General features: G+C 42.6%; 1 protein-coding gene across 1 annotated transcript; it reads right to left on the bottom strand.

The window, feature by feature from the left end:
• Window positions 1-9,347: 9,347 nt before the first annotated feature.
• On the bottom strand, window positions 9,348-21,378 carry LOC310755715 (uncharacterized protein). Its single transcript, XM_083599061.1, has 6 exons — window positions 21,258-21,378; window positions 19,851-19,929; window positions 18,662-18,701; window positions 16,990-17,044; window positions 13,604-13,813; window positions 9,348-10,182 (listed from the first exon to the last, which is right to left on the bottom strand). Exons 5-6 carry the CDS (start codon window positions 13,701-13,703, stop codon window positions 9,815-9,817), a joined length of 468 nt encoding a protein of 155 aa, XP_083455187.1. The 5' UTR covers window positions 13,704-13,813; window positions 16,990-17,044; window positions 18,662-18,701; window positions 19,851-19,929; window positions 21,258-21,378; the 3' UTR covers window positions 9,348-9,814.
• Between the last annotated feature and the right edge of the window lie 392 nt (window positions 21,379-21,770).

Below are 21,770 nucleotides of genomic sequence, written 5' to 3'. Positions count from 1 at the left end.
TCTCAGAAGGCCCATCAACCCCTTTTTGTCATGTTAACAGATTTGCTCTTTGCTGGGCTGGCTAGGCTGGTTTGCATAAGTCAACCCAGGCATTCCTTGCCTGGAACAGTTCTGCAGTTTGTACTTTCATCCCTACACCAATTAATAATAATCCTACCATTTATTGATTTCTAGGGTTTAGGCGGGTCCCCCGCAAATCCATATGTCTTTATCTGTAATGAAGCTGATGTCTAAATAATTGTTTTCTGCTATGTGGCATAATAAGGTAAAGGGTAAAGGGACCCCTGACGATTAGGACAGACTCTGAGGTTGTGGCGCTCATTTCGCTTTATTGGCCAAGGGAGCCGGCGTACAGCTTCCAGGTCATGTGGCCAGCATGACTAAGCCGCTTCTGGCGAACCAGAGCAGCGCATGGAAACGCTGTTTACCTTCCCGCCACAGCGGTACCTATTTATCTACTTGCATTTTGATGTGCTTTCGAACTGCTAGGTGGGCAGGAGCAGGGACTGAGCAACGGGAGCTCACCCCATGGTGGGGATTTGAACCACTGACCTTCTGATCAGCAAGTCCTAGGCTCTGTGGTTTAACCCACAATGCCACCCGCATCCCACTGCTATGTGGCATACGTTTATATGAAAGGGATATATTGCACAAACCTCGGCATAGGAGTTGCTACTGTTATTCTAGCCTTAATTTCTACAACTCAGGACTATAGGTTATATCCAAACCAACCACATTTACTTATGGGAGTATAAGAGTAAGTCACATACCACTTAAGGGACAGAACTGACATGCTACCTGCTCACAAAAACAAACAAAAAAGTACCCCCATGTAAACTGATCTATGGTTTTGAATACGTTTTCTAAAGCAAAGTGGTACATCAGCATATAGAGAGATAAAAATTCAGCAGAGTGCTATCAGACAACATTTGGTGCCAAGCTGAACTTCTGCAAACAATGCAGAAATTGAATATTGTGGTTCTGTTCCATGGCAAGACACCAACTGTATTTAAGATGGCAACGATCTCACCCTGTTTCCCTTTATTTATCCCAGCTCAATTGTCCTGTTTTCCCAAAGACATCTATTGTGCCTTATGCCAGCTAATTTGCAGTCAAATATGCTCTGTCATGCTCGGGACAGACGAAGGAAACGAAAACCAGCACGCTCCAGCCTTGATAATTTTCATTACTCATCTCCCAAGGCAACAGAGGGCTGTTGGGTTGGTGACGATGGGGTCATACTGCTTAGGGATGAGAAACACTCTCGGTAAACAGATCCCCACGCCTCCCTCCCCTAAAAATTTACCTCTCACAAATAACAAGTCACTGATTCCACCCAACAGCAATTGGCTGAGTTGGTTGCTTGCTAACTCAGTTGTTCCCTTGACACAAATGCCCAACCACTTCTACACCAGTTCTTCTCCGGCAGCCAACTTCACTGAGAAGCTTACAGGTTATATTTATTGTTGGAGAGATGTACACAAGCAAACAGAAACATACACAAACACTGGGTTGCTTGCGTAAAAATCTGGACGCAGAAAGTTTTTGGGTTGTTTTTTTTTAAAAGAAATAAATGGGGACTAAGCACCGGCACGTTGCCAAGTCAGTGGAGCTCAGCGGCGCGTTCCATTTGAGGTGTTGACAGTGCATAATAAATCCCGGCCCTACCTAACATTTACAGGAACATTATAAAATGAGTGAAACGGCGTGAGCTGGTTCCCCAGGCAACCAGACAAACATAATAAACAGTCAGCAGTGGCAAAAGTAACTTACACTGTGCTCAGTCGCAGGCCTGAAATATATCACTTAACCATAGCCCCTTCTCTGCTTTTGGAGCTCTTGAAAAAGCTTTGTATTATTGTTTCTTAATCATATGGGAGGAAGGAAGCTCAGCCAATATTTTTTTTTTTTAATAAATCATAATCTTATTTGACTTATTGTCTGAAGAGACCCCTGGCTTTATTGTTCTGACTTAGGTGAATAGTAAGAATTTAGCTTCATCATTGGCCTATCAGGCTTTTGCCATTAGGGGCATCAGAGTTGAAGGAATGTTGGTTAGACAGAAATTGTCATCATGTAAAGATCATGAACTTCATTCAGAAAGAGGACATCTGTGAGTGACTGACTCCTCTAAATAAGACACTTTCTTCACTCATGGTAAAGGTAAACAAGTGGAATGGCGACTCAAGTGACCCTAAGTGATCCTGAAGGAACGTCTCCACACCCATTGTTTGGCCAGGACACCGAGGTCCACCTCCAAGGAACTTCTGGTGGTTCCCTCATTGAGAGAAGTGAAGTTACAGGGAAACAGGCAGAGGCCCTTTTTGGTAGTGGCGCCTGCCCTGTGGAATGCCCTCCTATCAGATGTCAAGGAAATAAACAACTATCTGACTTTTAGAAGACATCTGAAGGCAGCCCTGTTTAGGGAAGGTTTTTTTTAAAAAAATCTGATGTTATATTATGTTTTTATATGTGTTGGAAGCTACGTAGAGTGGTTAGGGCAACTCAGCCAGATGAGCAGGGTACAAGTAATAAAATAATAATAATAATAATAATAATAATAATAATAATAATAATAATGGCTAGGCAAGGCTATGAAAGCTTTAAAGGCAGTTGTGGCAAATGGCTGTTGTTAATGCCTCCACATTAAACAATTTTCTACAATATTAAGGAATCAATGTCAGGGCTAAATGAAGGAACATAAAGACAACAACCTAAGAATCCAACTAACTCAGTTGAAATGTTTACCTCATGGGTAGCCAATGTGGTGCCCTTCAGATGTTTTGGGCTCCAATTCCTAGCATCCCTGACCATTGGCCTTCCTCACTGATAAAGAGTTGTAGTATGAAACATCTGGAAGGCACCTTGTTGGCTACCCCTGATGTATCTCATCCATGATAGAGAGTCCAGCGGCACTTTTAGTTTTCTCCCTTTCCTATCACAAAATATCTCAAGAAGCTTAGGCAATAGGATGCTCTATATTTTCTCTGGATAATTGGATTATTATTTTGGGGGAGGAGTATTCTGATGGGACAATCATATTGTGATGTCATAGTGTGAGAGAGGCCAATTGTTTTCTGGTCTTGATTGGGCCATTGGAAGCATAGTGCTCCCCGGCTCCTACTTCCATGATTTTTATTTTATTTTTATTTTTTTGCTGCTTTCAAGACCAGGCCAGGCCAAGGACATCTGTAATTGTTATTTGTAAGCTGTCTTGACTCAGGGAAGAAGGTAAGACATCTTTATTTTCCCTTTTTTATTTTCATGTATTATTTTATATGCTGATACCTTATCTTTAACGTTCTTCCTTGTAAACAGCCCTTGAAATATCACTGCTCTAGTGGCATGGGACTTACATAGTAGATATATTAATATGCAAATAATAATAATTAATAATTTCCTATTGCTGCTGAAAGGAATCCAAGCTGGGTGGGGCAATAAACACAAATTTTACCTTTGTGCAGTAGGCTAGTTCCTTCACACATTCATTCTGCCCACTATCTAAGCAAGCAAGACGCAAATTTATCAGTGCTCAAGGACAAATTCCAGTCAGGCAAGAACACCCAAGGAAGGTAAAAATCAGGGCTGCTGAGGGGTGCAGCTTAAGAAGGTGTGCGGCCTGAGGAAAGGGTTAAGACTTTTGAGAGCTGCATTTGGGCCCTGGGCATCAGGTTCCCTGTCTCTGATATACACCCTTGACTGCAAGCCCCAGTGCACTTAGTGGGGCTTATTCTTCTTTTTAAGAATTGATTTTTTATTAAATTTCAAAAAATTTAACAGATTTACTTCACAGACAGCATACCATTTGCATATATGTTGTTTTTTTTTACTTCCCACCCTTTCTTCACTGATGCTTTTGCTCTTTTGCTGCATTATTGTTGTTGTTGTCGTTTAGTCATTTAGTCGTTTCCGACTCTTCGTGACCCCATGGACGAGAGCACACCAGGCACTCCTGTCTTCCACTGCCTCCCGCAGTTTGGTCAAACTCATGCTGGTAGCTTCGACAACACTATCCAACCATCTTGTCCTCTGTTGTCCCCTTCTCCTTGTGCCCTCAATCTTTCCCAGCATCAGGGTCTTTTCCAGGGAGTCTTCTCTTCTCATGAGGTGGCCAAAGTATTGGAGCCTCAGCTTCATGATCTGTCCTTCCAGTGAGCACTCAAGGCTGATTTCCTTAAGAATGGAGAGGTTTGATCTTCTTGCAGTCCATGGGACTCTCAAGAGTCTCCTCCAGCACCATAATTCAAAAGCATCAATTCTTCGGCGATCAGCCTTCTTTATGGTCCAGCTCTCGCTTCCATACATCACTACTGGGAAAATCATAGCTTTAACTATACGGACCTTTGTTGGCAAGGTGATGTCTCTGCTTTTTAAGATGCTGTCTAGGTTTGTCATTGCTTTCTTCCCAAGAAGCAGGCGTCTTTTAATTTTGTGACTGCTGTCACCATCTGCAGTGATCATGGATCATTATACTTGTTACCAAACCCTCAGTGGAGCTTATTTCTGTGTAGGCAATGCATAGGACTGTGCTGCAAGATTGCAGCCCTAAACCCACTTATGTGGGACTTACTATAAAGCTCAGTGTGACTTACTTCAGAGTAGGCACGCGCAGGCTGGCTCTGTAAGTGTCATGGCTCTTTCCAAAGAATCCTGGGAAAGGCAGTTTGAGAATTTTATTACAGATCCCTAGGCAGCCCCTCAGCGAGCAGCTGTTCCCAGCATTCCCTTGGGAAACTGAATGACTGTTAAAGCAGTTTAAAGGTGTAGAACAAATATGCTGGGTTCCGTTTTGCCACACAAAGTAACTATCAAATACCAGGCAGTAAAATGGCACCAGGGTTTGGGGGCACTGCTTTGGGTACTGGGGCTAAATCCTTCTAAGTTTTCTAAGAAAAGCTGACCTAAATGGAACACAGTCTTGCAAGTTTCCTCCTTTGTTTCTCCCTGTCTCATAAACATTTCCTTTTTCTGGAAGACTTAACACCACAGTCACAATGAAGGGGCGGGCTGTGTCACATGCTGCTTGCTTCTTGGCGGTATATATGGGAAACTGTTCCAGCCTCCTCTGGTTTATGGGCTTTGGCTCTCTGGCCCTGCCAAGTAATAAGCTGCTGGCCTGGGAGCTTCTGGGTGGACAGCTGCTACGCAAGATCATGTCTGTTCATCATGGTGTGAAAGCAGAGGGGTGAGGCCTGGAAAGCTCATGCTTAAAAGGGAGGGTTAAGAGGGTACGGAGAAGGTTCTTCCTGACTTTTTAAGTAGGAACTGCCTGAAGGATAACTAATTAGGCCAAGTGGGGTCTGAAGGACACGTCGTCCTGAATGACGTCAAGATGGGATCCAGATATTTTCATGCAATCTTCTTTTCCTCGAAGGACTGGGAAACACCAAGGCCTTAAGGACTTCTGAGTCAGACTCATTGGTCACGGGAACACTAACGTACACAGAAAATATAAAGAAGAAGAGTGATGCATGCCCAGAGCAGATTGACATGGTTAAAAATAAAAACAGCATACTTCCTTCATGAATGTTTTGAGGATGACATCATTGTATGTTGTGTTACGATGTTAAAGGAAGAGCTACAAAGAGTAAATCATTCAATATTTGACCTGTGTGGGATAGCGATCTGTTCTCCTGCAACAGAAATGATATATTTATCAGAGTGTTTTTTTTTGGGGGGGGGGGGTTATAGGGCCATATTTGAGGGAGGAAGTGCTATTGCACATGAATTTGTTGTCATGGAAGCCTTGGAAGCTTTTACATCCAAATTTCTTCCTGGATTTTGGAGTTCCTGGAGTTATCTGGGCAGGCATCAGTATGCATACTGCACTATCCTTTGTCCTCCAGACAAACTATTTAGCATTCATTCTGATTTGCTTTCATGAGGCTTGTGTTAGACTATGTCTGATCTTTATTGAACATTTGTTCTGATACCCTTATGAGGTGCACACATGACAATGAGAATTCATCCTGATATGCTTGCAGGCTGCTGATCACTTATTCCTATTAATCATTCATTCATCAAATACTTTTAAATTCGTTTCCATGTCACCTGCCAAAAAAGATGAATTTCAGAGATGAATTACGGTGTACTTTGGTGGCAGAGTGCAATACAGTGGTATTTAATATGTTCTGGAGGTCCGTTCTTAACCTGAAACTGTTCTTAACCTGAAGCACCACTTTAGCTAGTGGGGCCTCCCACTGCCGCCGTGCCGCTGCTGCGCGATTTCTGTTCTCATCTTGAAGCAAAGTTCTTAACCCGAGGTACTAATTCTGGGTTAGCGGAGTCTGTATCCTGAAGCGTCTGTACCCCGAGGTACCACTGTATGTGCTTGATTGTCTTTTGCAAAGTACTGACTGTCAAAGTACAGGCACCCCAAGACAATCACAATGCCTTGGCTCTGGGTTATTTTAAAAGCTTGGACTATCCACATTTAACAAAAACATATACTTGGCCATGTTACAGCCGTGTTTTGATACGTATTTTTGAAAAAATAACATGTATGGTGAAACTCACTTTAGAAGCAGCCCTCGATAGACTTACTTTAACTAGATAATCAAGTTCCACATTTAGGTTTGAGAGTATTTTGTTCCTTAAAGAAAGCCAGAATGAGAAAGTTAATGTATTCCATGAGGTATATACATGTACATTTAGAAATGCCTGGGCAAACTGGACTGAGTCAAACACATAATAAGGGTGAGGTTTGTGGTGTGTAATTATAGACTTCTTTGGCTGTGTAAAACTCTCAGACACTGAAGACTAATGGCTCACAAGACATCCCATTAAATGTATTGTACTTGTGTGCAAACACTGCAGAACATCCCCTGCCCAGCTATTCAGCTTCCATGTGGTAGGGGGCAGAGGGAGATAGCTCCCTTTGGCATAAAAGAAAATTCTCTATGCCAGGGTTATCCAACCTGGAGCCCTCTGTAAGTTGTTGAACTCCACTCCCATCCAGGCCAACCCGTCATGGCCATGGTAGAGCTCCTCTCATCAGTTCTCCTTTCCATACCACCCTAACCACCACCACCCAAAGGCAAAAATATCAGGGCACAGTTATGACTACAGCCTCAGACTTACCTGGGCATAAATCCCACTGAACTGTCAGTAGACTCGCACAGGATTCTGCTGTTCCATTAAGAATTTTACTGTGTAGTAAAATTGTGTACAATGCAAAGGGAAAAGGGCCTCATTGTTTCCCCACAAGTTGCCAAATTGCCTTCTAAATTTGCAGCTCTCAAATTTATTTATTTAATTTCTATACCGTTTTATAGTTCTAAGAAAAATCTCAAAGCAGTTTACAGCATATTAAATCAATAAAACATAAATAAAACAATCCGAAGAAAGTCAAATATAGAGTATACAGTCAAAGCAACATAACAGAAAACTAAAATATTATCTTAGAGATTTCAAAATAAAACAAATGCAGTGGTGGTGATGCAGTGAGGAAGGGATTTTGCCTCAACACTAATGTTAATTAATTTTGTTCTTTATAATTATTGTGCTCCTTCATGGATCACTGCCTTGCCCTGGCGAAGGGGCTTGAATAACTCAGAGAAGCTATGAGCTATGCCGTGCAGGGCCACCCAAGATGGACAGGTCATAGTGGAGAGTTTTGACCAAACGTGATCCACCTGGAGTAGGAACCGGCAAGCCACTCCAGTATCCCTGCCAAGAAAACTCCATGGGCAAAGACAACAGGCATATAAAAGTTATGATGCTGGAAGATGAGCCCCTCAGGTCGGAAGGCGTCCAACATGCTACTGGGGAAGAGCGGAGGACAAGTACAAGTAGATTCAGAGCTGATGAAGCGGCTGGGCCAAAGCCGAAAGGTCGCTCAGTTGCAGATATGCCTGGAAGCGAAAGGAAAGTCCAATGCTGTAAAGAAAAATATTGCATAGGAACCTGGAATGTAAGAACCATGAACCTTGGTAAGAGAAGACTCTCTGGAAAAGACCCTGATGTTGGGAAAGATTGAGGGCACAAGGAGAAGGGGACGACAGAGGACAAGATGGTTGGATAGTGTTCTCGAAGCTATTAACATGAGTTTGACCAAACTGCGGGAGGCAGTGGAAGACAGGAGTGCCTGGTGTGCTCTGGTCCATGGGGACACGAAGAGTCGGACACGACTAAACGACTAAACAGCAATGACATAAGTATTGTGCTTTGAGGGCTATTGAAAGAGAAGGCAAATGAGGGGCAATGCTAGAGAATGAGAGACCATTTGCTGAAATATAGCGAAACTGGGTAAGCAGTTCTCGGCACTGCTGAAAATGTTCATTTAAAAACTGAATAGTTTTAGCTCAGATGAGATGAAAACACTATATCTAATCTCTGTAGCTGATTTTCACCTCCTCAGTGTTCACGTGGAGCATCCTGTTCTATGGGGTCTTGCTGATAGTGGCCAGAGCCAAATGTGTACACCAGACAACCATATGTCAGGAGTGCTCTGATGGTGTTTCCTGCTTGGCAGGGGGTTGGACTCGATGGCCCTTGTGGTCTCTTCCAACTCTATGATTCTATGATTCTATGATTCTATGAATTATCTCGGGGGTGTTGACCTCCAGTGAGCCATATTCAGAAGTATTAATTGGTAAGGCACGTCATAGACACAGATCTGGCATCACATTATCCTTTTGGTGTGGTGCCTTTTTCTGCAGGACTATACAAAGTCCTCTTAGATCAAGGATGATACATCCTTTGTTCTGAGGGTCGCACACAGCCCTCAGTGAAATCTCATGCAGCCCTTGGCTTAATGTTGAAAGACCTCTGCTAGCACCTAGTTCAGACCTCTTGGAAGAGTGATCAACCATCTCCTGGCAGTCCACTTCACAACAAGTAAGAGAGAGAGCAGGGCTGGATTTAGGTTTGATGAGGCCCTAAGCTACTGAAGGTAATGGGGCCCTTTATATGTCCAGCTGTCCTTTGTCAACAGCAAATTGTCACTGTTTTTTGTGTTGAATATATGCTATATGGTAATTTATGGACCTAATAGGTATCTAAAGCCATTTTTTTTTTGTCTTATATTTTTGAAATGTACACCCAGTTTTTTTCTTTAAATTTTTCGGGGCCCCCCAAAAGAGTGGGGCCCTAAGCTATAGCTTGTTTAGCTTATATGTAAATCCGGCACTGGGAGAGAGAGAACAGGGTGGCTGCCCGTGCCCACTTTTTTGACTCTGACCCCATGCACCCCCAGCATGCAGACCCCAACGGATGACACCACAGGAAATTTTGCCTTCTCCAGGTAGCAATGGTTGCCTATCCCTTTCTTAGATCACTGACACACAGAACATCAAAGCATTTGGTATAACTTTGAGCTTGAATACCTAACACAATTCTAGAGCAGATAAACCAAGAAAAAGCATTTATTTGCAAGTCAGAGCAAATAAGAAGACATTGACAAAATATACTGTTTAAAAGAAAAAGAAAAAGTCATTCCAGCTTCCTTACTCTAGCTATCCACTGATCTCAATTTTCAGGGCTGACTTTAAAGACTGCATGGATTACTGTGCTATGAGCTAAATATTTCCATATCAATTATGATACAAATATGTGGAAAGAGACACCTAACCAGAAGTGATGTGCTTTTTCATTCTTGCCACTAATTTATTGGGAGGTTCTGGAGAACAACTCTATGGCACATCTCTGGTTATTTTCTGGTACATGGTTACATCAGCTCCCTCTCGTAGAAACCTTGTGGTCACTTTTAACTTCTGTGCAATTTTTTTTCCCATCTTAAGTATCTGTCGCAATCGCCTGAATTCATCTTTGTGGTGAAAAAGGCAGAATAGAACAGGTTCCTTCTCGTTTCATTTTACAAGGTCAGCCCTGCTGATTTGGACATTTCCCTAAGCACACTATTGGCTTCTTCTCTGAACTCCTTGGAAAACTGTTTGGCCCGGCTTGTTTTCTCAATATTTTCTCTCAGGTTCCCTTCTAGCCGTATCCGGTCTAGGTATTCGGAGTTGGCAACTTTCACTCTCTCCACCAATGGCTCCTGGTTCTGAAGCACCGAGGAGATCATTTCCTGAAGCTTTGTTTCCATGCTGATGACTCCTTTGGTGGCACGGTTCAGCTCTCCCACCTGCTGCTTAGCCCACTCCAGTTTCTCAGGGACCTTTCCCTCCTTTGCATCCAGCCAAAACCTGTATCCCTCCATATGCACCTGCACATTGCAAGCACCTGAAAGACAAAGCAGTGGTTAAGCTCCAACTTGACGTAAGTCCAAGAAAGAAGGCTAATTGTGTTAGTCCCAAGAAAGCTAAACCCTTCAAGCAGCAAAGCTTCTAACAGTGGCCAGCTGTCAAAGATATTGCCATGTCATGAAATCTGATTATTTCCACTTTACTTATCAGAGACCCGGTTGTATACCTACATATATGTCTGTGTGCATGTGAGCTGTAATACAGTCATTTGGCAATATTAAGCCAAGATTATCCATGCCACTTTCTTGTAAGAAACAAATCCCTGGCATAACCCCATTGGCATGCTCTTCATTGAAGCCACTCTGGTGAATTTGACCCATAATCCCATGGCTTTTTCCTGCTATTCATTCAACACAAAACTATCAGGTATTGGGTAAGTCTCTCTAACGAATTCTGATCTAATCTCTTTTCACATTGCCCTCTTGTCTCTCTCATTGTTAGTTTCACAAACGCTTGGCTCTTCTTTCTGAAGAGGGCATTGTTGAGCTTTTGGCATGAGTTTAGAAGGCTGGCATTACATAGGAAGGATTGGATTTAAAGGCATGTGAAGAGGTAATACACAGGAAGTCAAAATCTAAAGAGTGGGGAAATAATATAATGCCCTCCTGGATACAGCATCGCCATGTAATGTGCAACCCAGTCAATAGGTTATTCAACAGGAAAAAATAAAGCCTACAATCCTTAGCATCTTGATAACTTACAGAGACAGAAAAGCACGAAGCTGAATTAATTAATCCAGCCAAGTTTCTCCTGAAAAGGAGCCTTAAAGCTAAATTTCTGCCCATATGACCCCCCCCCCCCAGTTCTAAACAGCAGGATCAGCATATCTGCCTGGTAGCTGACAGAACATTCAACAACATTAGCACAATGTCAGATCTTTTACCGCTTCATTGTGTCCAAAATTCACCATTAAACTACAAGTGTTATTCTAATCCTGCTAATGATTTTAACTGTTTACAATCGTTTTTAAGATAAATAAGCTGAATCCCATGCACAGCATGGATGCTAATTTTAGGATTGGGCTGACTGTTACCTAAAGATTGAATTGCCGCTGAGAGATCATGTCTGCTATCTTTGCTTCCACCTTACATTGCTACCTAAGAGTAGCACAAATCATCATCATCATTTTATTATTTGTACCATGCCCATCTGACTGGGTTGCCCCAGCCACTCTGGGCGGCTTCCAGCATAAGAAATGGTTGAACTAATTTTGGATGGCATTTGGAATGTAGGTAGAGGTAAAGGAAAAAGACCCCTGGACGGTTAAATTAAATTTGACTATGGGGTACAGTGCTCATTTTCGCTATTAGGCTAAGGGAGCTAGTGTTTGTCCACAAACAGCTTTCTGGGTCATGTGGCCAGCATGACTAAACAGCTTCTGGCACCATGATGGAAGACAGAGTGCAAGGAAATGCCATTTACCTTCCCTCTGCAGCAGTACTTATTTATCTACTGGCGCTGGTATGCTTTCGAACTTCTAGGTTGACAGGAGCTGGGACAGAGCAACAGGAGCTCACCCCACCCCACGGATTCAAACTGCCAACCTCATGATTGGTGGTTTAGACCACAGCGGCACCTGCATCTCATTGGGAATGTGATGCTAACAAACAGACCACTCAAAGGACAACAACTTCTCTTTATTTGAAGCTGATGGAGAGGCTGGTGCAGAATTTATCTTAAGGTAAACACCCACAGTCTCCTGGCCATTGAGCCAAATGCAACATGGTATCAGAAATAAGAGAATTATGTCATGATGTGATATTTTGATGCTACAACGTATATAAATGTCCTTCTTTATGATGGACCAGGTGCATGAATATATAACTGCATCTGTGCAGTTATGTTCCACCTCCTCATGGGTTTCTTGCATAGCTTTGCCCCTTGCATAACTCTGTCCCCAATCTTCCCATTCTATGCTTTGACAGGGTGCTAGAATAGGGTGACATGCTAGCCTCTTTACATGTTCCTTGCTACTTCAGCCGTGCCTGCAAAGTCATGTTCCTCCTGGCGCTGTGGGTTAAACCACAGAGCCTAGAATTTGTCGATCAGAAGGTTGGTGGTTCGAATCCCCGCAATGGGGTGAACTCCTGTTGCTCGGTCCCTGCTCCTGCCAACCTAGCAGTTTGAAAGCATGTCAAATTGCAAGTAGATAAATAGGCAGGAAGGTAAACGGCGTTTCCGTGCGCTGCTCTGGTTCGCCAGAAGCGGCCTAGTCATGCCAGCCACATGACCCGGAAGCTGTACGCCAGCTCCCTCGGCCAGTAAAGCGAGATGAGCACCGCAACCCCAGAGTCATCCACGACTGGACCTAATGGTCAGGGGTCCCTTTACCTTGTTCAGATTAAGATCTGCAGCAGAGAGCCCTCTCTATGCATGCAGCTCCCCACAGGATTTTGAACCTTGACCAATTCTGGTTGTAAATCATGTGCGGAGTCTGCATACATAGAGAAGGATACCAGCTGCAAACATTATTCTGAACATGCCAAAGATGGTTTAAAACGGAAATTGCTGAATTCATAAAAAGGTATACATTTCCTACAAAAGAGACACAAAACTTTTGATTCCTGTGTTTGCTAAAGCTATCGAATATTAGAAGTGCTGGGGAATGCAGCAGTATTTTTTTTTTAATCATGGGTTTTTATGGGCATTTCCCATAAAACTTGGGCTGCTTGCCCTCTACACATGAGTAACATGTGAAAAGGGCTTCAGTGTATCATAAAACAACCTATTGCTATGATATCTGGGTTCTGCAGATATGATATCTGGGACGCAGGTGGCACTGTGGTCTAAACCACTGAGCATCTTGGGTTTGCTGATCAGAAGGTCAGCGGTTTGAACCCCTGCGATGGGGTGAGCTTCCATTGCTTTGTCCCAGCTCCTGCCAGCCTAGCAATTCGAAAGCACACCAGTGCAAGTAAATGAATAGGTACAGCTGCAGTGGGAAGGTAAACGGCATTTCCGTGCGCTCTGGTTTCCGTCATGGTGTCCCATTGCACCAGAAGCGGTTTAGTCATGCTGGCCACATGACCTGGAAAGCTGTCTGTGGACAAACGCCAGCTCCCTTGGCCTGAAAGCAAAATGAGCGCCACAACCCCATGGTCCACTTTGACTGGACTTAACCATCCAGGGTTCCTTTACTCAGACATGCATTTGGGAACCCAGTTCTTAATCTTGTACCATCATTAAAACATATGGTAATGTTCCTATTGAGGCTTACATAGGATCAGGTCCCGACATCTCTTACCAACCAGATGAAGAGCTGCTGGGCAACTCCAGGAACAAAGACTGAACAAATCACCTCAGGTTCACGCATAAACCCACAATGCTAAAATGGAGGGCTTGGCCTTCTCCATTCTCACACTCTATATTCTTCAGCATCATTTCTCCCACCAACTTACTATGCTCTTGCTGTATCTTCTCTATGCATACAGAAAGACTGCTTGCGGGCGAACAGCAATAGGTGTCTTTGAGGTCCCGGATGGTTTTCCGGATAGCCATGCAGTGGCATTGCTGCTTGTTGAAAGCCTCGGCGATGTCAGTAAATAGTGTGTCAATCTCAGGCACGTTGACCAGTTTCACGGCGAAGGGTTTCTCTTTGTTGAAAAGAACTAGAAATATGGAAGCCCATAGAAACTTCTGGTTAGTGTGTTACGTTAGGGGGTAAAAGAAATATGGAAACCACAACAATATTTGAATATGATTCCTGAAACTAACAAGAATTAAGTACATAAGATGGAACAGTACAAACAAATTTACAAAGGTTATCTTGTTGCCATTCCTTGTGCACTGAAGTATACATTTTTTAAAAATGGAATTTCCCTCTTACATATTTACAATTGCACACCTATTTTTCTTGAGGGGAGGGGAATCCTTGAAATTATTACATTTTACTTGCCAAAGCTTCCCACTTGCTTAGCAGTGTGGCAGTGGCATTATCCCAAAATTATTTCTGTGAGGCTTAGCCTTCATGTGGTGTGCTTCAAGAATAATGTTTATGGGCATTCTTGTTTCGTGAAATGCGTTAAATGGCCAGCAGAAATGGCCAATTGAGAAAGGTGCAATCTGATAATGCCATATACTTCTTTTCTACATCCAAGGAAGTCTGGTTCTCTAACCCATGTCAGAGATGTTGGGTTGAATGAACCATTAGTCTGGCAAAGTGCGACTGTTCTTCTTGTGCAATGATGACTATGTAGGTTGAGGTTTTCAAGTACATCCTAAGGAAAGTTCAGTGCCCAGCTGCCATTAATTTTAATGGAAACTGGCACTCCAAATCCCTCGGAGTCGGCTTTGAAAAATCACAGCCATCATATCCGGAAGGCAGTTTCAACAGAATAAGCACGGGAGCCATAATTAAACCTTGAATTATCCAATTGAAAATCAGACCAGTGGTTCCATGACAACACAGTTTAGACTAGAGTTTATTTTTCAAACCTGCAGAACCTAATTGCATCTTTCCAAGCAATGGAATACATGATCCATTTGCTGGTAGTATTTCCAGCAGATGTCACAGAGACTTTTAAAAAAGAAAAAAGGAGAGAGAGAGAGAGAGAGAGAGAGAGAGAGAGAGAGAAGGAAAGAAGGAAAGAAAGAAAGAAAGAAAGAAAGAAAGAAAGAAAGAAAGACAAACTCTGGTCAATTTTTTGTCCACAAAGAATGGTCACAGTATGCATCTCTACTGCCAAATTCATTCTGAGAACATTTGAAAAGTATCTCATTTCTGAAATTACAAAATAAAATAAAACATCCTTTTTTTCTTTGAATGTGTTTGCGGGCAGCACTTAATTCCACATTATTTTGGAAGAACAAATCCAATCCAGCTTTCTGAAATGATAGTATAAATGTAAATGATCTCATTTGGATTAAGCACCAATGTACAATGGAACCAAATTTTTGACTATAGGTAGTTTATTCTTCAAAATTAAAAGTATCACATAAAGAGAGAGAGAGAGAAAGTATAACATATTTTAAGGAAATGATTAGAGTAATTAAATGTGTAAGATATATTGAAGTGGTTCATTTTTTTCACTCTCTCTGTATGTTTCACCTGCTTCTGTAGGGTGTAGTGCGTTGTATTTTCCTGAATTTAGTTTTACTAAACGTATTTTATTTTGGAGCATTTTATTTAAGCACATGAGATGAATTGTATATTTGATTATGTGAGATGAATTATGACAAATGTTTGGTATGGAATATTGTTTATTGCTGCATAGGGTGGAACGGAAGATGTATATACCTTTTCTGATTCTCTTAAATGTTCAGTTTCCCCAAAACTGAGCCTAGATATAGTCAACAAAAATATTTAGAACCTCTACAGCTTGATGAAGCTGAGAGAAATATGTGGGGTATGGATGCATGTCTGGAATAGGAGCCAACTTCCAGGGGCCAGTGTCCCTTCAGCTCCCTCAATAAAATATTTGAGTAGGGCTGCCATACATTCAGGGTTTGTTTGTTTGTTTGTTTTTTTAAAAAAGTTAATGACCCCCTCATTGCCATTCAAATGGTGTGCATGCACTGTGCCATGTGATTGATTATGCAGGGTGGAACTGACTTGGGTCCCCTCAATATTTCACCCAAGTTAGCACCCCTGAGTTTGACCTGCCGAAAGATGTAGAGTGCATTTGAAGTGCAGATTGGTGCTAGCCTAATCTAAAATGTAGGGTAACTTTGGGAGCACGAATTAGAATTTCCTTCATGTAGATTCTTCAAGACACCTTGCTTTGATCTCACTCTCAGCTATTCCCATCTTTCCTCTGTGACATCATCACGTGACTTGCGTGACATGTCCTCTGACATGTCCTCTGTGACATAGCCACTTCCGACTTCAGGAGGAGGTGGTGTTGGGGGCTTACGGCCCCAACACCTGCATGGAGGCTGACTTCCAGCCCCCGCGCGATCAGGGGAATCCTTGGGCCGCGTCATCCCCTGGCCAGCCAATCGGCTGGCTCAGGGGGTGTGCCTTGCATCAATTAAGGCAAGCGCGGCCAGGGATCTCCCTCTTTGGTTGCTCAGCTTTCCGGTTAGGCATTGGTAGGGGTATTGTAATGTAGATATGTTGGGGGGGAGGATTGCCATCACTTCCCCCAAATATTGAAGGGTAGTCCAGTAAAGGACTCCGGGGGGCATGGCCTCGTCCGAAGCCTATGGAGGTCAGGGTCTAAAGCGCCGGGGGAGTCCCTAGTTGATGTGCATCAGCAGGGCTCCCCCTGCTGGTGTTAACCCTTCCCAGTCTTCAAGCAAACAGGCTGAAGCTGGATAGTCGGATAGGACCAATGCCTAAGCCAATACCGCTCTTTACCTGTAGCCAATAAAGTTGTGGCCTATTTTAGCCCATTAACCTAAATACTTGTGTCACGTGTTGTTATTCCTACTGGTAGGAGGCGGGAACTCGCCACGCAACATCATATGACTTGTTACATAACAACATGTCCTCTGTGACATCATCATGTGACTTGTTACATCATATACCAATACCATAATATACCAATTCTGTCCTGTTCGTTATAGGATCCCAGCACAAATAACCCAGAATGATGAAAGAAGCAACAGATAGGACTGGGAAATGGCATCAAAGAAGTTTGGTACGAAGTTGGCTTATCATAACTGTTGCTGGTGGTGAGTGTTTTCCTTCTTTAAAAAATGTCTACCCATGCAGAGTGACTTATTTTACAAAAAGAAAAAAGAGAAAGAAATGATAGTATATTAGTTGAAGCTCTAATTACAATTGACATACATAAAAGTATTATGAAGTATAGGAAAAACAAAAAATGACTCAGAATTTTACCACTTTTGGTGCCTTGATGAGATTGTCTGGAGTGCTGTGCATTGAGAGGCTCCCTCTGTGAATACAGCAAGATATTTCGAAATAAATGTATACTCTTTCCGAATCCACAACTCATTCTACTACCCTCCCCTTCCACACTTGGCTCCCCTCTGTTGTATTATGTGTTGCAAGCCCTTCAACCTGCCCTCTTGTGCTTTGTAGAGTGCAGTGCACACTATATTATTTTTATTACTAAAAAATAATAATAATCCTGTTTTCCACTATTTAGACTCAAAGCAGTTTTCAACAATAAAATATACAGCACAGTCATACCTCGTGTTGCATTAGGTTCATGTCGCATCTTTTCGGCTTGCGAATGTCGCAAATCCAGAAGTGTATACTTCCGGGTTTTGTTGCGCATGTGTGCGCAGAAGTGTTCTGCATGCTTCGCAGAAGCGCTCTATTGCGCTCCGCGCTTGCACATAATCGCCGCTCTAGTTGCAGACTTTTTAGGGTGCGAATGGCACCCTGGAACGGATCGTGTCCGCAACTAGAGGTACCACTGTATGCAGAACTTAAAACATAAGTTAAACCTCCAAAATGTAGAAATCTCAGGAATTTAAAATCTCAAATGTATACATACATATACTAAGTGCTTTTTCCCCCTAAAAGAAATGTTTAGGGGTACTCTCATTTTCCTACTCACATTGAAATATTGCCCCTGAATGAGGCCAAACTTAGATTCTCAAAATGTTTAGGGGTATGGGTACCTTCGCGTACCCCCAGAAAAAAGCACTGCATATACTCATATATTGATAAAAGTGTCATGAGTGCCAGCATAAAATGGCTGCCATGGGCACAGGGCACAGGGAAGCACCAACAGTGCTCCCTCCCCCTTCCAATGGTTTCAGTGATCTACTTGCTGGTGAATATTACAAACACACACAATCCTATTACTGCAAATAGAATTATTACTGTACTAGTTCATGTTCACATGAGGAGATGCGCAAGATTGAGTTGTTGATTTTTTGTTCTTTCTCTTGGGCTTTATAAGCAGTCACGTGCTACCTAAGTTATTGGCTGAAATGGGGTGTCTGCTTTGCTCATTGAATATTATGTAAACAGGGAGTACAGATTCTATTCTATGAGCTGGGAAATAGCAAGGCATTTGGTAATCCTTGTTGTGTTCATCCATTCACTGACTCACAAACAGAAAAGGAAATCCCTGCTCACATGCAGCTCTGGTACACTCTTAAGAGTTTGGATATCAGTCCTTCGAGACCAGTGATGGCCAAACTTGGCCCTCCAGCTGTTTTGGGACTACAATTCCCATCATCCCTGACTACTGTTCCTGTTAGCTAGGGATGATGGGAGTTGTAGTCCCAAAACAGCTGGAGGGCCAGGTTTGGCCATCACTGTTCTAGACAAATAGGATGAAGTCGCAAGGGCTTTGGATGTTATGTTAAGCAGAACTGTGAACGTGGAAACGCTGAATATATTTACTAGAGTTGCAAGCCTTTTAAGTCAAGATCTGTGAATAAAGCTCTTACAAAAGGAGCAAAACTTCTGATCACCTGTAACAAAGTGTTTCACAACCTTTAGGGCCTGTCATCTTACACTGCCATTGCAAGTTTGGAAGTGTGTGCTTTGCTTGTGAGTTGACAGACCTTTCCCATTCCCTTTGGAAAATTACCGGCAGGTTTGCTGCATTCCATGTTTCGCTCCACTTTTTTCTGCTTTTCCATAGAGAAATAATAATAATAGTAATCATTATAATTTTGGAAACTTTGTAGGAAAAAGGATCCTGCCAAAAAAAAATCTGATTTTGGGTGGAACAAAGCAATGACCTCTGTCTAAGCAAGTGTAGCATGCCATGCCATCATTCAGAGACAGAATCATGGCAGGAGCAAAGTTGTAGATTCACCTCCAGTAAAGGTGGAATAAGTAAAGTTTTTTTAAAAATTATTTATACCCCACCCTCCCCAGCCAGAGCCGGGCTCAGGGTGGCTAACACCAGTAAAATTACACTCCTTTGGGGAGAAGGACTTTGTTTCTGCCGATATATTAAGAATTAGCCAACAAATGTCTGTTGAAAGTGAGGAGTTGTTTTTGCAGAGCCAAATAGAGAGATGGTTATTTTGCAATATTCATCTCATCACTAGGTGATGGAAGTTTTAACATATTATTGAGCTTTTTTAAAAATGTAGAGATTGCTTTGGTTTTTAATTATCATCTAAGGGCCCTGCAGCCAAATCTATGGCTGATTGCTTGGAATCAAATATATTATTCTTCCCCATCACTACCACTCAAAATCCAGCATCTCACCTTTCTTTTCATTCTTCTCAAGCCTTCCTCAACCTGATATTCAGATGATGCTAGAATATAACTCCCATCATTCATGATCATTGGACATTCTGACAAGGAAAAGGGTGCAAAGCCTCTGGAAGGATCAGGTATGGGAAGAATGCTCTAGAAAGTACCTGCCCAATTCCTACACTTTATTTATTCCTTTAAAATCCTGTTCCCTTTCAGTCGCATGACCTCAATCTTCTATTCCTTTCCTTCCTCTGTCTATGCTTCCTCTCTTTAAAATCCAAGGAGCTTAGTAAATGCCAGACAAAACTTATTTCCCTCTCCCTCCCTCCCTTTCTTTTGCATACACACACAACCACACCAGGGCTACACTTTAGAAGCTGATGACTTCTAAAAGCTTCATTGTGTCCATTACCATAAAGTCCCTTATTATCAGCAATACAGATAAGTGCTGCAATCATAAACACAACTGCTTGGAATTCCCCATTGTACTGTAGGATTGTGCTGCGGTTACATTCATTGGTGATCCCTTGTTACCATTATTCTTGTGTTCTCTCTTAAAAACGTACAGTCTGCTTTGGCCTGTTGTCCAAAATATGCAGCAGCTGCTGCTACTGTTAGCCCCGCCACTATCATCAGTGTGGAGATCTATCACAATGAGGTAAAGACGAAAAAGATCCACTGAAATAAGCACAGTGTGAAGCTGTCCCACAAAGTAAACTTTTGAACCTACATTATTCCTGGCTGTCAGAATTACGACATCATGATTCAGCTTCCCTAACAGTTTCTGATACATGTCTAGCTTGTTATACTGGGTTTTCATCCTCTTTCATGCATTTATTTACTAACTTTGCTGGTCTCAAAGTTAAGCAAGTTGGGTTTTTAGATGTGGGGTGGGTTCAGTTACTTCATCTACTGTCACTGAGATGGACTTCAGGGTGTCTTACTTTCAAAATCAACCAGTGGGTGACCTTTTGTAGGTCCCAATGACCCTACCTTGACTAGGGATGGGGCAGAAATTTATTTCATTTCACAATAGTAGGTGGCCCTGCTAAATTTGCACTTTTCGAAACAAAAAAAAACACCATCTTTCAAGATTCACACCTCTCTGAATTTTGTAATGCAGCCAAGTACAGTGGTACCTCAGGTTACATATGCTTCAGGTTACATACACTTCAGGTTACAGCCTCTGCTAACCCAGAAATAGTGCTTCAGGTTAAGAACTTTGCTTCAGGATGAGAACAGAAATCGTGCTCTGGCAGCGCGGTGGCAGCAGGAGGCCCCATTAGCTAAAGTGGTGCTTCTGGTTAAGAACAGTTTCAGGTTAAGTACGGGCCTCCGGAACGAATTAAGTACTTAACCCGAGGTACCACTGTAACGCGTACAAAAGAGGATCTACAAGGATAAAATGCCAGGTCATGTTTTTGGCAGGAAGGTGTGGGAAAGTGAACAGAGAGTAGGTTCACTGAGCACCTTACGACATCTTTGAGCGTGAATGGCATTTCACAAGACTTTCTCCTCAGGGCTCTGGGGCCCATGAGCAAGGTACAGTGTGCCTCTGAAGCAAACATGTCTCACCCAGCTGGAATTGTTGGCCCTTCCCACAAACATTAACAGGTGTGGCTTAGGGATAGCGGCTGTTAGAACCACTGCCCTCCCCCCTGGGCAAAGCCCCCCTACGCATGTGATCCTGCAAACTTTATTTTCCTGCACTATCATGTTGCCTCTGTGGATTTAATCACAATAAACATGGCCCTAGTTCAACCCACTAACCTGTATCTAACCTCTTGATTTCTGGCAATTAAATGTGCATCTGAAGCATTATGCACCTGCCTGTTTGACTTCTCTGTACAAACTGAGCTGTCCTATTTCCTTTTGCTAACAAGATTTGCTAAGAGCAGCTCAGGATTTGCGGCACTTTTGTTTCCCCCAATGTTTCCCCCCCTTGTTTGTTTTCCCCAAGGTTGATCTCTTACCTCTCTTGAAGCAACTTGGAAACAGGGACAGCAGCAGCAGAAGGAGACGGACATGCTTTTCAAAGCTACAAAAGAGACCCTTTTTCTTTTCTTCCCAAAGAAAGCAAACGTTAATGAGAACTTGTCAGGTCACGTGCCTTAATGAGCATGCACCCCACCTTGATTAGAATTAAAACAACACAACAAGTGGCAGAAACCTTTTCAAAATCATTGTACGTGGCACGGCAAACTAGGGGCAGGATTCACGGTCAAGCTGTGGTTCTCCTTGCATATTTTTCTTTGGAGACATAATTGTCCCAGACAAGTCAGACTTGTTCCTTCAGCAAACAAACTCTTCATTGTCCAACCCTCTGGACTTTAAAATGTTACTTCCTCTACACTGGCACTCCTGGAATGTACCATTACCTCCAATGGGGGTGGAATAGGAAGAACAGTAGAAGGAATATTCCAATGTGCTGACAAAATGAATCTCATGTGCTATCTAAGCAACTGCTCAGTGCCGGAAAATAAATC

The sequence above is a fragment of the Podarcis filfolensis genome, assembly GCF_964270895.1.
Source record: "Podarcis filfolensis genome assembly, chromosome: 2".
NCBI lineage: Eukaryota > Metazoa > Chordata > Lepidosauria > Squamata > Lacertidae > Podarcis > Podarcis filfolensis.
The sequence above is the reverse complement of the archived record's forward strand: the minus strand, read 5'-3'. Positions and strand labels throughout refer to the sequence as shown.

What these genes read in the sequence shown, in the direction of transcription:
- LOC310755715 (XM_083599061.1), bottom strand. Translation starts at nt 13,703, where the DNA reads ATGGCTATCCGGAAAACCATCCGGGACCTCAAAGACACCTATTGCTGT. An exon ending in GAAGATACAGCAAGAGCATA is followed by an intron (nt 10,183 to 13,603) that starts GTAAGTTGGTGG and finishes TTTGTCTTTCAG; the next exon opens with GTGCTTGCAATGTGCAGGTG.